This window comes from Tigriopus californicus, chromosome 11 (genome assembly GCF_007210705.1).
Source record: "Tigriopus californicus strain San Diego chromosome 11, Tcal_SD_v2.1, whole genome shotgun sequence".
Taxonomy (NCBI): Eukaryota; Metazoa; Arthropoda; class Copepoda; order Harpacticoida; family Harpacticidae; genus Tigriopus; species Tigriopus californicus.
The window spans coordinates 9,994,948-10,009,452 of NC_081450.1; the positions used below are offsets into that span (position 1 = coordinate 9,994,948).

Consider the following 14,505-nt stretch of genomic DNA (forward strand, 5'->3'; position numbering starts at 1 on the left):
CAAACCAGTTATGGGGACTTTGACAACTATGACACATGACAATTTAGGTGAACATGTTAAGACCTAGAAGGCTTGTGACAAGCCCTCTATTAAGACCTCATCTCAAAACTTTAAGAGTCGCAAACTTTGAATAAGTGAATGGCCAGAAGCGCGGTTGGTGAGCGTTGAGTATTTATGGCATTTGCAATCTACTTCCTAGATCAACACAAATAAGTGTGCATAGGTGTATTAGCTTTGTGACGGATGTGCGTCTATCCTAACCCCAACTATGCTCTTGAATCTTGTCCCTTCTGATTTCCGCGGAAGGGGATGGTTGGCGCCTTTTTCTGACTAAACGAACAAGTGGCGCCCTCGCAGGTGAAGGGCAATGTAGGTTTCGTAATTACTGAATAAAGGATGTCGGCATAAAGGTAAAGGGGGATAAAACATGGCGACCGATTCTAATAGACATCCTGGTCAAGTAATCCATCCAGTTTTGGCTGGTTAAGTGGTTAAATTGACATTGATCCGAAGCTTAATGTCAATCATCCAGCGTTGCTCTCCTATATTCAAGTTGGTGGATCGTCAAATGGAACCTCAAAAGGACTTGAAGACGTAAATTTGCCATTCTATGTTCATCATAAAGTAACTGGAATCATGTTAGGTTGAGTTTTACTTTAGAAAAAGGAAAACCCATCCTTTTGCGTGAAGGTTTTTCTTTTTCATAACGACTAATCTCGTCACGCTTCACAGGATCTTTTCGTCCTCGGGATCGGCTGCATGATCAATATACCAGCAAAGTGACCATCGTTCAGCTTGAACTACGTCCAATCTCTGTCCTCAATTATGTTTCTGGAAGCCACAATTGTCACATTTAAAACAACAAATGCCACACATTCACTTTTACAGTCTAAAAATGCATACATTGGTGCCCTCAGTTTATTTTAGGGTTTAGCTTTGTGATTCAAAGAGGTAGCCAATATGGGCTAGAGCCGCTCAATCGAGTCACCCTGTGTATTGTCCTCTCAACGTAAAATTGTGAAATCTGCAATTTGAATGGCAATCGTGTCCTTTGGTCCCGCCTCGCCCCCGAAACCCGCCCCTTTATCGTCATGGATCCACCCTTGGCGGGCCCTGAGTGAGGATCATGTCGACTCGGAGTAGCAAATCCACGTTTCCCGGTCGTCAAGGACCGCGGGCGGGCCGTCAACGGGTGCGCCAATCCTATGTTGGAAAGCCCGACTCGTTGGACGCGCCCATCGAGGTTCAGGAGGCGTGGGAGCTACAAACCCGATTGGCTGATGGACTGCTCGTGTTTCGAGGACTCTTCAACTTGGCGGATTTGGCGCAGGATCAGGATTTTCACGGATTCCGCCCGCCCTCGCGACCGGGCGGGCCTTTTCAAGATGCCGCAGACTGGCCTGGTCCAATGGGCGAGAAAAATCAAGAAGAAGGAGGCAAAGGAAAGGTCCGCCGACTCCAGACTCGTGTCGGTCATGCCCAGGTGAGGTTGTTAGGGGTGCGGCAGGCGTTGCCCTTGGCTGAGTTGGGCCCAAACTGACCTTCAAGGGCTTTAAACCCATGCTGAAACTTGGTATGACCTTCGTCTTGGTAGTCAACCTTGAGATTCCGTTTGCCCTAGAACGAGGCGAACGTACCCAGTTCAACCATTCCATGATTTTATGGAGTTCAACCATTCCATGATTTTATGGACTGCTTTGACTTAAATGTCTCAGAAAACCACATTGGTTGTAGTCGAGCCTCGTTTTGGGTTGATTTTAGTTGTTCTGCTGTGTCAGGTATTGAGCGATTCGTCAGGGATGAAATGCCCGGTAATTTAAAAATTAATGATATGTTGAGAACTTGTGAATTGTCTTCGTATTTCAAACTGCGATTGCCACCACGAGCCAATTGTGATGTTGGAATTTTTGTCCTACCGCCCCTTGACGATTGATTTAATGTCCGTTTTAGCCCACCACTGTTCGTTCGAAACGGAAAAGAACCTCCTGTGATATTCAGACGACACCGATTTCCGAAGAGTTCACGCCTCCTGTTAAAAGCAAACGATCTCGACGGAGTGGCCGCGACTCCAGTCGATCGATCACGCCCGTTCCACGAAAAGCCGCACCCGTTTCTCGGGAAGTGACGCCCCAAACTAGTCGGGCTTCAAGTCGAACCCCTAGTAACCGATCTGCCAGTAGTCGATCGTCGACCCCCGTTGAAAATCAGCGACGGAGTGCTCGAACGCCCAAACCGAAGCGCCGAGATGACGAGATTATTTCCCTGTCAACCCCCATCCCGTCTCCTGCATTGAAAGCCAAAGCTGTTGTTGAAGACGAAGACGATGAGGAGGACGATGACCCGGAAGGAGATGAGAGTGAAGAAGAGTCCGTCATATCAAACGAATCTGAATCGCTCGATGCAATTCAAGCCCGTCAAGTTGACACGGGCATCAAGTCTCGGCTCCTTATCCGGCCGTCTAAATTGGGTGGATTCGGCCAATCGTCGAGCACCTTCGGCCAACCACCAGCCAAATCCTTTGTTTCGGCTGACAACACCTCTTCAAACGCAATGGGGTTTGGGGCCCCCAAGACTAGTAGATTGTTCGAAACCGCCGCTACGGATCTCATTGTAGAAGGGAAACGGCAGTGGAAACCGTCGATTAAAGTGCAAGAGGCCACGTCTTTTTCGGACCTATCAGGTAACTTGATCAAGAAGTCAATTACCAAGTATGCCGATGCTGTGGCCAAAGGAGCCTCCACGCGAGAATTAGACGCCGACAATAACGACGAACCATCAGATGAGAGCCAATCGCAAGAAATGCAGCAGAAGATTCAGCGTATTTTGGCCTCGCAATGGGACTCCCGATTGCGTAAAGTCGACAACAAGTTCCTAAAAACCACCCGTGTGTCCACCGACGAGACTTCGTCACCGTCCTCGTATGTGAAACCACCGTTGCTCAGAAAATCGCAACTAGAGCTGAACCAAGTGTTACTAGAGAGCATGAGAAAACCCAGTCAACAAGTCCAGTTTTACGAGGCCATACAACAATCGATGCAAAATGCGGACAAGACGCCGCCCAAACTTCTCAGTGAGGCCAGTAATCCAGGTAACTAAATATTTAGCCCCCACCAATGTATAGGTAAACGTTTACTCAAAGTTCTCTCGTTTTCTTAGCTGGAACTGCTCTTGTTGAAGAGACTAGTCCTCGGAAGGCTGATTCTGAGAAAAGCACGTCGAGTCCAACCAAACAATCCAACCGAATGCCAGGAAACATAGTTTGTGGCATTTGCGGAGCCGTCCGATACTATGCATTTATTCTCCAGGCCAAAAAATTCGGAACCTTCAGCTGTGAGCCGTGTCGGAAATTCATTTCCAAGACCATTCGTCGCGTCACACAAGAGCAGAACTGCGAGATCAATTGCGTCTCCGGCAAAGGTACCTTTTTTTTTCAATGCGAACGCTATCTCGAGGGCCAACCTTTTGAACATAGGTGATATTTTGGCTCAATTCTTAGGCAAATGTGTGGTCCCACCTGTNCGCGTCACACAAGAGCAGAACTGCGAGATCAATTGCGTCTCCGGCAAAGGTACCTTTTTGTTCAATGCGAACGCTATCTCGAGGGCCAACCTTTTGAACATAAGTGATATTTTGGCTCAATTCTTAGGCAAATGTGTGGTCCCACCTGTCATTCGAGGGTCCAGAAAAAAGAATAACGGGAATGATGTGAGATGTCAAGCTTGTTGGCTGAAGCTCTGTCTCATTGGTTACAACTTGGCCAACAGTCTCTACGATCAGCTTCGAGAACATCTACCGAAAGTGATCCAGAAACAATTGCCAACTGCAGATCAGAAGAAACATCAGGATAACAACCCGTTGTTGCCTCATCGAGGCGATATTCTAGAGTTCAACCGACAGGTTCCACTTTCACGGCCTCTTTTCGATGGATTTGGAGGTGATAGCTCCAACTCAGATCAACAACAACTCGTTCTCAAATCCCGAATCTCGAGAGAAGGAAATGAAGCGTCAGGGCAAAAGAAAGCGAATGGAAGCCTGAACAATGGAGAGATCGACGAGTCCAGTCAGAGGGCTGGGGCAGGAGGAAAAAGTAATAAGAGTAATCATGTTATTCACGAGCGATTACCCAATGGATGGACCAAGAAAGCTGTGAAACGACTCACCGGTAAGATCAGTAAAATTCCTTCAACGGACACAGATCTGTATTCTTTTTCATTTATGGTTACTTTTTAGGTGAACAAATTGGCAAGTGGGATATGTACCTGATTACCCCGGATCAAAAGATCTTGAAATCTCCGTCAGACCTAAAATTGTATATTGCCAAGTCCGGCTCAGTGATTGACTCCAATATTATCAACTTTGCTTTGCCCAAGAAAACGGCCAAAGTGGATAAGGCCCTAAAGAACAGTGCCGAAAAAACTGCCGCTTCCTCCTCAGTCGGAACAAAAATCTCCACCCAAAAAGAGCAGATCGATCCTAACTTGGAGAAACAACCTCAACTCGGAAGTGCCACGAAATCTGCCAACACTGTGGTGTCCACTTCTGACCCAAAGTCTGAATCCTTGGACGGGGAAGGTCCACTGTCCATGTCTTCGCCCAGTCGAAGCTCGAAACGACAAAGCAAGACGCCGTTAAAGTATGTTAAAGATCTCGGCGGCTTCAAAGAAGCGAAAGCGAAACCCAACCGGACGGCTACGTCAGAGCCCGCCTCTCCTCTCGACAAGTCTGTTGAAATTGATGTGGACAAGGACAACTCCACGACAACTGATGGATTCGGTCCCAGTACAACTCATTTTAGTGGGCCAAGTGCGAGGAAAAGCCTGCCCGATATCACGACTATTGGGGTGGGGACGTTTTCGATTGATAAGGATACCGTGCGAACTCTGTCGTCCTCGGGGTCCTTAGCCGACCTTCGTTTTAAGACGTGCAAGCGAACAGTGGCGTGTAAAAAGTGCGAAAATTGTGTCAAGAAGGATTGTATGCGTTGCATGTACTGCTTGGACCGAAAGAAACATGGCGGGAAAGGTAACTTGAAGAAGGTGTGCCTAGAGAGGAAATGTGAGCAACCGGTGATGTCGGGCCTACCGGCCATGTCCACATTTAAGAGTTCTCCAGATGTGAAACGTTCCTATGTTCGGGTGGCCACAGCCGTTGCCACCAAATCCGCCCCGCCCCCGATTCCACCGGAAGAGGATGCCAATCTGAGTCATCCCTATTTTACCCCTCTGGACGAATCCAATGACCCGGTCGAACTTATGGAACCGACTCCCCCGGATGTTATGGAAAACTCGATATCCGATATCGACTCCTCGCTTGAGCCCAGGGAACCTCAAGCCACATCGATTCTTCCCTCTGAGGCTCGACCCAAGGAGGAAAGTGACGAGAAGCCAAATCTTTCATATGCTGGACTTATTGCCACGGCCATCGATGATCTACCAGGCAAGCGCGCCACTCTCCAGATGATCTACCAGTACATCACGGATCGTTGGCCGTTCTACCGGACGAATCGATCGTGTTGGCAAAATTCCATCCGTCACAATCTCAGTCTACACAAAGAATTCGAGAAAGGGGAAAAAGAAGGAAAAGCTAGTTATTGGCAATTTGCGAAGGGTGCGGATGTTTCCGATCTCACGTCTCGAAAACACCCGGCTCGAGAATTCAAGCAGCTCCGTGATCAAGCTCAGAAAGATACCAAGCAAGTCGTGGATGGGACTTTACCGATTGTGAACACGCCTTTACAGAGTTCCACACCACAGGCTCCCATTTCACCTCCAATGACAACAGCGCAGATGACAGGTTCCATTCCGACATCGAAGAAGGCAACTCAAAGTTTGGAGGACTTTTTGGCCATTGGCCTGGACCCATCTACAGACAGGAACCGACCGATTCAAGTGCTCTCGGCCATTGACCAAGAACCAACCAATTCCGACCAATCTACGACTAAATTGGATCAGAGTTCTGTTCTCCCAGTCGTCGATGGTGATATCAGGGTTCCCATTCCTCCCAATATTACTCAGTTCAAACTTGCCCAACCTCCGCCAACAGCTCCGTCATCAAATTGTGTTCGACGTACCAAGGAGGTAAACACAGGCTTGGGTAACTCCATTAGTTCTTACTCTGGCACGATGGATTATTGGGAACAGTATGATCCATTGGAAGTGGGGGAAAATGGTCAGTGTGTCATCACCACTGAAGATCTGCCCGTGGAGGCCATTTGCTTCTTGTGCGGCTCAGCGGGCCAAGAGGCGTTCATTTTCTGCCACGCCTGTTGCGAACCCTATCACCCGTTTTGTTTAACAATGGCCGAATTGCCCCAAAGTGCGGAGGCCGAGAAGGATTGGGTGTGTCGTCGGTGTGCCATTTGTCAGATTTGCGGGAACCCCAACGGTCAACCCTTACGATGTGATCAATGTACAAAGGCGTTTCACTCCGAGTGTCTTCAGCCCAACCAGCGAAACACTTTCGGCCGCACTGATGGATGGGTAAATATCATACTGATTCACGGTTGAATTCTTGGGGCTCGATTTGGAACCATGTTGTTTGAACTTCATTTCCAGACCTGTTTTCAATGTCTTCGTTGTGCGTCCTGTTACAAATCGGATGTATCCCACTATCTGGAGGGATCTCCTCTTTGTTCGACTTGTTGCCTTCAGAAGAAGCAAGGCAGTTTCTGTCCACTGTGTCATGGATGTTACGATGACAACGATTACGAAACGCGAATGATGGAGTGCGCCAATTGCGGAGGATGGGTACATGCCAAATGCGAAGGTGTGGACGCGGAGAAATATCAAATTCTTAGCTACTTACCCGACAACGTCGAATACGTCTGCAAGTAAGTCTAGATTCTTTGCCACTTCATATCTCTAGCTAGTAAAGATTGTAGAGCCTCATATCTAATATGCCATTGATAACAGTTAATATATATGCTTATGTTAAGTGTTGTGGTGTTATGTCACTCGATCGATTGATCTATCTATTCATCTATCCGTTGATTTATCTATTTTTTTGATTATGTATCCATGTGACGAATGTTTAGAAACTAGATCCAATCATTGTTTATTTAGCGATGATCGTCTAACTTGATCTCAATCAAAGAGGGAATTGTTCCCATATTTTAGGTGTGCGGCTCCCAAACTAATCGAGAGGTCATCTCAAAGTGGGATGGTCGTCGATGAGCCTCATCAAGTGGCGAAGAATCCGGCCAACTCTTCGCCATTGGGGCTATTGGGCCACACCAAGGCCACACCCGTCAACCAAGACGAGCAGCAGGCCCCATCTCCTTTGCCTCCATTCCATAAAGAGTTTCACACCTTTACCACTCAACCGCTCTTGCTCAATCCTCCGGAAAGATCAATCGGGAATGAGGTGTATGACGATATCTTTGTGAGCCACGCATAAAGTGGCGGTGGAACAACAACCCCGAGTGTTTCATCAGACAAAAAGATGGATTAAGTGATCAAAGTGACGTAACACCACTCGAAATCGCTGAGGGTTGGTCTGAGGGGCAGCTTGATATACGTATATCTACGCCATATTTGATACACGTCGCTAGATTGCCCGATTGCTTTCAAATCGAATGCTTGTTGATCGATTCAAAATTCATCTTGGAAATAAAAGTTCCGTTATGGAAACGAACTTTCATTTCTCGTCATTTGCTCTTAGTTTAGAAAGCTCCACTTGTGAAACTAATGAAACTGAGACCACGCTTTCTTGACACATGATTCTTTTCCAGGAAATGTTTCCAAAGTTCCAACGGAGAAGGAGACGAAGCTCCCTGGATGCAAGCGGTGAGAGCAGAACTGAGAGCTGGTCAGATCATAATCCTGGACCACATGTGCCAGGCCAAATGTGCCAAGTATTTCATGAAGGCCAAGAACTTGTCTGTGATCTCGCAAAGCCGCTCCAAGAGATCTTCTCCTGTCAAAGATGCTCTTCCAGAGAAACCAAATGTCGATAAAGAAGATGACGTAGATCGAGTGAAGAAGGCGTTGGACTTTGGCGCTTACGGAACCGCAAAACCGGAGCGGAAATCGATCCCTATGACCAAATTAAGGAAGATTAAGGCTCGATATGACTTACCAGATTGCTCCGTTCAACTCTGTTCTCTTTCAACTAAGCATCAAAATTGTCAAGTGTCCAATGACGATGTTAGTAACGACGGGTTCTCTGATCTTGACGACACCGACTTTGAGCTTCTGTTCCCGGAGCTGAGAAAATGTTCTGTTCTCTTGAATGACATCAAGCATCACTCTTGGTGGGGAGATAAAGTGCGCGCTAAATTGAGCCACGCCCCTAAACACGTGACCAAGCCACCATCTACTAAGGTGGTTCACGAAAAGAATCCAATGGTTTCTTCAAAGCCCACGCCCAAGGAAACCCCTATTGAAACACCCCCAAAGATCAAAGTACCTACACCCAAGAAGATGGACGAGAGCCAAAATACCTCACCAAGCGATCCCCCTGTGAAAGTGGACAATGATGACGAGGTTTTAGACCTGGCAAAAGTGACTGAACGTTTAGAATCTGGGTTATATTCAAGTGTCCTCCGATTTCATTTGGATATCAAGAAAGTGGTGCAAACCGTGCATGTTCCGGGTCCAGCCAAATACTTGCATCGAAATCAGTTCAAAAAGCAATACTCTCTCATCATGAAGGAAATCTTCCCATGGTTTGACATAGCCAACCCTTGCGCTCATTTTGAGCCTCTCACCATTCAGGATATGACGGTCAAGCCTCCGTACGACGATCATTCATATGCTAATAATGAGCTGAAGACAAAGAAAGAACCCCACCAAAGAGTTGTAGTGGTCCCTCTGAATCGGCCCTCTTGGAAACGATCTCGGATCCCTGTGAAGCGAGAAAAGGATTTTCGTCGTTGCTTGATGTGTTCCCAATTGGGTGATGACCACCCTGAGAAAGCTGGACGACTGATCTATTACCGGCAAAATGATTGGAACCACATCAATTGTGCTTTATGGTCCTCGGAGGTTTATGAAGAGGTGGACGGATCACTTCAGAACTTCTCCCAAGCCGTGAGTCGAGGTCAAAAACTTAATTGTACCCAATGTTGGAAGAAAGGTGCCACAGTGGGATGTTGCTATGACAATTGCAAATCCAATTACCATTTCGTTTGCGGATTAGTGGACGGAGCAGACTTCAAGGAGGATAAGACCATGTTTTGTCGTCATCACAAACACCTCTACCAAAACCAACCCAATTGCTCCTCTTTCAACGTGCAGAGGACCGTTCATATCGATCTGGAGAATGAAACGAGGAAAAAGGTTCGACCAGTGGATCTTCGAATGGTTCGAGTTTTCAAAGGCTCCATGAAGATCTCATCTTTAGGACGGATAATACCCTCGTCAGATTCCCAAGGATCGCTCATTCCCGTGGGCTTGAATTGTGAGCGATGGTTTTGGTCCACGAAAAACCCTCTCAAGCGTACCTTATACACGTGTACAGTAAGACTTGAAAATTGTGCCTCGAACTCTGAGTCCGAATCTTTCCACTTGACCGTCGATCACGAAAAGGACCCGGAATGCTCGAAGCAAATCAAAGAGTTCTTCCGAGACATGCAGAGACGTCAAGTGGAAGAAGAAAGGAGGAAGTCGTCCCCGATTCTCCCACCGGGTGCCATTTCGCATGAGTTTCAAGGGGTCCATTTTAAAGATCTCCATCCAGAGTGGTTTGAGTCTGCTGAGTGTGCGGAAGATCGGCCTGAATTTCAAGAAGATTCCCAGAAAGATGAAATCGTTGAGGTCGATAATGTTCAAAAAACGTGTCGTCCTTACAGGAATGAAAATCTCGCCACCAATTCAAATCCGGCCCGAACATGTTCAGATTCAGCTGCATCCATTAGCAAAGAACCGGAGTTCGTCTCGCCCACGAAAAGATTGAACAAAGCTGTGGGCAATGTCTTGAAGCGAACCCCGATCAAATTTCTAGATGACGACCTGGGATTACCTTTGGACGAAGCGTTTCCCTTGGAATCTGCCGATAAAGACTTGATATCTGCCATTTTAAGGGATGGCAATTTCGAAGAAGAACTAGAGGGCCCAAAAGAGGCCTTATCTGCTCAAAATCTACCTGTGTCAGGACTAACCAAGAATTTGCACACTATAAATCTGGAAAGGTGTCCATCCACTGGCGTTTCTTCGAATGAGATTCCAATGAGAACCACAGAAAAAAGTGATTCATTTATGGTTATCCGGACCTGGTTCAATCAGAACAAGAGGAAAAAGTTCAGTGAAGTGTCGATTCAGTGCTCGTTGCCCTTTGAGAGATCCAATTTTGAAATGGATTTTGCGGCCCAAGAGGACCAAATGAACTTCGAAGATGATTCAGATGGCGACCATTCCGACACGGGAACCATACAGACTGATTTTCAAGATCAAACGCCATTTGACGATGAAGATTCCGAAGAAGGTAACGTGGACATGCTCAGCTATGTGGCTGAGACCATGGAGAAGATGAATAAGTCGGCAGAAGGCGTAGAGGATGAAATCTCGGATCTGGATATCCTTAACAAGATTTTGGCTCTCTCGGGGGACAAGATCTTTGAAATTGGGGAAGATGAGCAGACTTTCGAGTTGGATCAGTTTTCAGATACTCACGCACATTCAAGAGCAGGACAGCACTCTCAAGATCTTAAAGAGTTTGAGAATGTGGATTTTATCAAGCAGAAATTGGAAACTGAAAGCAACGTATCTCAATTGGATGGATCTGATGAACCTGAGGGCATGATTGCAAGTGGTTCAGGTGAGCATATGGATCATTCCGGCGATCCCGATTCAGACTCTCCCCGAAAAGACTTCAGTATTGCTGGCTTGCTGTCGCCCACATCAGGCGATTTGGGTGTCAAACTGGAACCCAATGTTTCTCCAAAATCCAAGAGTAAACCAGCTCGTGACCCCAGCGCCAACGATGATGATGATGATGATGACGAGATCATGTTTTTAGAAACTGTACCAGCACCACCCAAGGCAAACCCTGGGCCGTCAAAACGACCAATGAGTCGTGCAGGCCCAATTTCTCCTCGAAGGTTAATCCCAAGATTGGCCCCTTCCGCTCCCCCTCTGGCAATTGGGACACCCACTCCTGCGATGTACATCCAGCATTTGACCACCCCTGAAATGGCCACTTCGTATGCAGAGACCTACCAACAATCCACCGGTCGCAATCTTCAGTATGTCACCAGATTCAATGGTATCCAAGGGTATCCGACCATGAGTCCTATTCCCGGATATTCCATGCCTGGTATGCATGGATCATCGGCGCCGGCTCTTGGAGGACAAGCTGTTCTCCAACAATTCCCCGGCACTAATTACCCACACATGTCACCATATCTTCCACAAAATGGAGCCCAGATTCTGGCCCAACCTGGATTTGTTCAACCCTCGCCGCACTTGAGTTACATCACTCCTCAAGGAATCATCGTGAATCCACAACCCAGTTACATCAATATTGCCAACCCTTATCAAGGTGGGGCCATTTTATATCCCGCAAGTGGCCAGCCTGCCCCCATGCCCGGCGTGGTGACTCCTCATTTGACCTCGACTAGCTTTGCCGTCACTTGCTTCTCGAACTTTCATGCTCCTGTTCCCAGCAACACCATTACAACCAATGTTACCATGGCAGCCTTGCCCACGACCTCATCTATTCAAGCAAGCACTCCTCAAAAGAAGATAGCCCGAGTTCAACCTCAACCCTCGGTCAAACTATCGAAATCAAATAGCTCAACTAAGACGACCAGCAGTTCGAGGCCCATCACAGGTTTGTCGAATAGAGCGAGCACTTCTTCTTCGGGATTTACTCACAACTCTTCCCGCATGGACCCAATCAAGGCGCTTTCTAGTATGGCCAGTCAGCCAATGGCATCAGCCTCCATGTCGGCTCCATCTGAGGGCAAGATGAGCATAAGCCATAACCAAAAGCAGAAATCAAGTTCGGCAGACGGCGTCCCAAAATCAGGCTTAGACAACAATCCTCCGATGGCATCCACTGACCTGAGCGAGGTGGAACAACTCCCGCAAAGATCCCCGTCCCTTGTGGCTCATCGGAAACATCGGGCTTTACCCGAAACTCAACGGTCGGTGGGTATTCAAGCCAAGATTGGCGCACCCTTGAAGATCTTGACCCCGAGACCCTGGCATGGAAGTGAAACGAGTGGCGACCGTCCAATTTCAAGGCCAAGTGCTGGTTCCAGTTCAGTTTTGGACAACAATGCAATTGGTGGAGCTAGCTCTGTAATTGATCCCAATCGCCCTCAATCAGTCGAATCTACCCCAATTGAAAGTCAATCGAATTCGCCCAAGTCTCTGGATGACGATTCGAGTAGTGAGGTGAGTTCGGAGAATTGTGCTCGTGTGGTCACGTCCACGGGGGTGCATATTCTAACCCAGCCCTCCAAGAGCAACGCAATCAAGATTGTTCTCCAAAGGAACAAATTAGATGAGGCCTACAAGATTCAAGAGATGGCCATCAAAGATGGAAGTAAGGTACCCAATGTGATTGAGCCAGAAACTGCGATCAAAGCGCTCAAGATCAAGGCCAAAGTATCTAGGCGGACCAAACTGCAGAAACAAGCGGCCTTTGTCAGCTGCCTAGATGGCCAAGGTCAAGTTGCTCACACCGAAGAGGAATTTGTGAACGAGCAAACACTTGACGAGAATGGTGAACGTCTATCTGGGTTGGAGCACGAATCCTTGTGGAAACCCGTGGAACTTAATCAGGATTCGATCCAATCGGGGCCCCATTTGATCTACGAACTGTCCTCGGATGATGGGTTCTTCAAAGCAGCTTCTCACGACCCATCCGAAATCTGGCGAAAAGTCTTTGATGCCGTTCAAGACGCCCGTATACAACAAAGCCTCACACCCATGCCGCATAATCCCTTGGGGCAAACTGGTTTGCAAATGTTGGGTCTCACTCATAGTGCATTGGCCTTCTTATTGGAGCAATTGCCCGGTGCCAAGTCCACAGATCACTACCAACATAAGCATCATCGTCAAGAAGAGGAAACCTTAAAAGAGAATCCATCTGGCAGTGCCCGCACGGAACAGTTCAAGAATCGATCCCCATTGGACATGTTCTCTTGGTTGGCTAGTCGTCATCGACAAGTTCCCTTGCCCAAGCGGAAGGAGAACAAGAAGTCCGAGATTGAGCTCAGTTCCAATCGACGAGCCACCTCGCTAGATCTGCCCATGGCCATGCGATTCCGCCATTTGGCCAAGAATGCCAAAGAGGCCGTGGGTGTGTATCGCTCGGGGATCCATGGACGCGGTTTGTATTGCAAGCGCGAGATCAAAACGGGTGAGATGGTCATAGAGTATGCGGGTGAAGAGATCCGAGCCATGTTAACGGATAAGCGAGAGAAGTATTATGAATCCCGAGGAATCGGTTGCTACATGTTCAAAATTGACGACGATACAGTGGTGGATGCCACCATGCGGGGCAATGCCGCCAGATTCATCAACCACTCGTGTGATGTAAGTGAACGTTTCATTTTTCACCACTGGGTTTGGTTGGTCATTCTGTTATTTTTTCCTCCTTTGCAGCCGAATTGCTTCTCCAAGATTGTCGATATCCTAGGGAAGAAACATATCATCATCTTTGCCCTAAGGAAAATCTTCCCTGGCGAGGAACTAACCTATGACTACAAATTTCCCATCGAAGACGTCAAGTTGCCGTGTTCTTGTGGAGCCAAGAAATGCCGCAAGTACATGAACTAGAAACGAATTGATTGGAACTCAAAGATCTGTCTTAAGACGAAAATTTAGCCTTATGTCCTAAGTTTTATGACGGCAATCCATTAATGACTGCAAAACTACCAAATTCATTCGAAACTCATACCATACATGAATTATTATGACGCTTACACTTTCTCTTCAAATTCGAGTAGCCTTATTACTAAAACGGATAATTTGTATAGATCAATGACCTTCTGGACCTCCATCCCTCTTCCCACAAAAATCCATACTCATGCCCAATATGATATGTACCACCTAAGCATAACTCGTGCCATCTGAAATGAATAAACTCATTGACATAATCAGACTGGACATTAATGATTTATCACGCAATCAGTTGTAATGACAAGGACGGTGTTGCTCATAGAAGACTAGCAGCGTTACACTTCAAATTTTTGCACGTCTCAAAAGGAGAACTCGAAGGACGAATCGTCGTCACTGCAAATGGACCCAGAGTAATTTGGATCCGTTTGAGCTAACAACTGATGAAGAGATCGAATGTAGTTCTTGGCAATTTGGATGGTCTCGAATTTGCTCAATTCCCGGTCGTTCCCGTGTTTGGGCAACAAATGTCGGAGATTGTCAAAGGCAATATTCAATTTGCCCATTCGTTGCCGCTCCCGATCATTGGCATCAATGCGTTTCTGACGTTTCTCGTCCTTGGTCAATTTCTTGGGACGAGGACCGCGTTTCTTTCCTCTCCGATGGGAGGAATCGAATGGCAAAGATAATTTCTGAAAAGACGTGTTCATGTGTTAAA

At 47.2% G+C, this 14,505-nt stretch overlaps 2 protein-coding genes across 2 annotated transcripts; one reads left to right on the top strand and one right to left on the bottom strand.

Moving 5' to 3' along the window:
- The first annotated feature begins 1,033 nt into the window (after positions 1-1,033).
- LOC131890351 (histone-lysine N-methyltransferase 2A-like) lies at positions 1,034-14,050 on the top strand. Its single transcript, XM_059239685.1, has 8 exons — positions 1,034-1,483; positions 1,951-3,088; positions 3,157-3,417; positions 3,647-4,162; positions 4,231-6,479; positions 6,555-6,829; positions 7,730-13,484; positions 13,554-14,050. The coding sequence occupies exons 1-8, from the start codon at positions 1,127-1,129 to the stop codon at positions 13,725-13,727; spliced, it is 10,725 nt and encodes a 3,574-aa protein (XP_059095668.1). The 5' UTR covers positions 1,034-1,126; the 3' UTR covers positions 13,728-14,050.
- A 99-nt stretch (positions 14,051-14,149) lies between these two features.
- Positions 14,150-14,497, bottom strand: LOC131890770 (protein atonal-like). The gene has a single exon (XM_059240181.1). The coding sequence runs from the start codon at positions 14,495-14,497 to the stop codon at positions 14,150-14,152; it is 348 nt and encodes a 115-aa protein (XP_059096164.1).
- Positions 14,498-14,505: the final 8 nt, after the last annotated feature.

What these genes read in the sequence shown, in the direction of transcription:
- LOC131890351 (XM_059239685.1), top strand. Translation starts at nt 1,127, where the DNA reads ATGTCGACTCGGAGTAGCAAATCCACGTTTCCCGGTCGTCAAGGACCG. An exon ending in AACGTCGAATACGTCTGCAA is followed by an intron (nt 6,830 to 7,729) that starts GTAAGTCTAGAT and finishes ATTCTTTTCCAG; the next exon opens with GAAATGTTTCCAAAGTTCCA. An exon ending in TCATCAACCACTCGTGTGAT is followed by an intron (nt 13,485 to 13,553) that starts GTAAGTGAACGT and finishes CCTCCTTTGCAG; the next exon opens with CCGAATTGCTTCTCCAAGAT.
- LOC131890770 (XM_059240181.1), bottom strand. Translation starts at nt 14,497, where the DNA reads ATGAACACGTCTTTTCAGAAATTATCTTTGCCATTCGATTCCTCCCAT.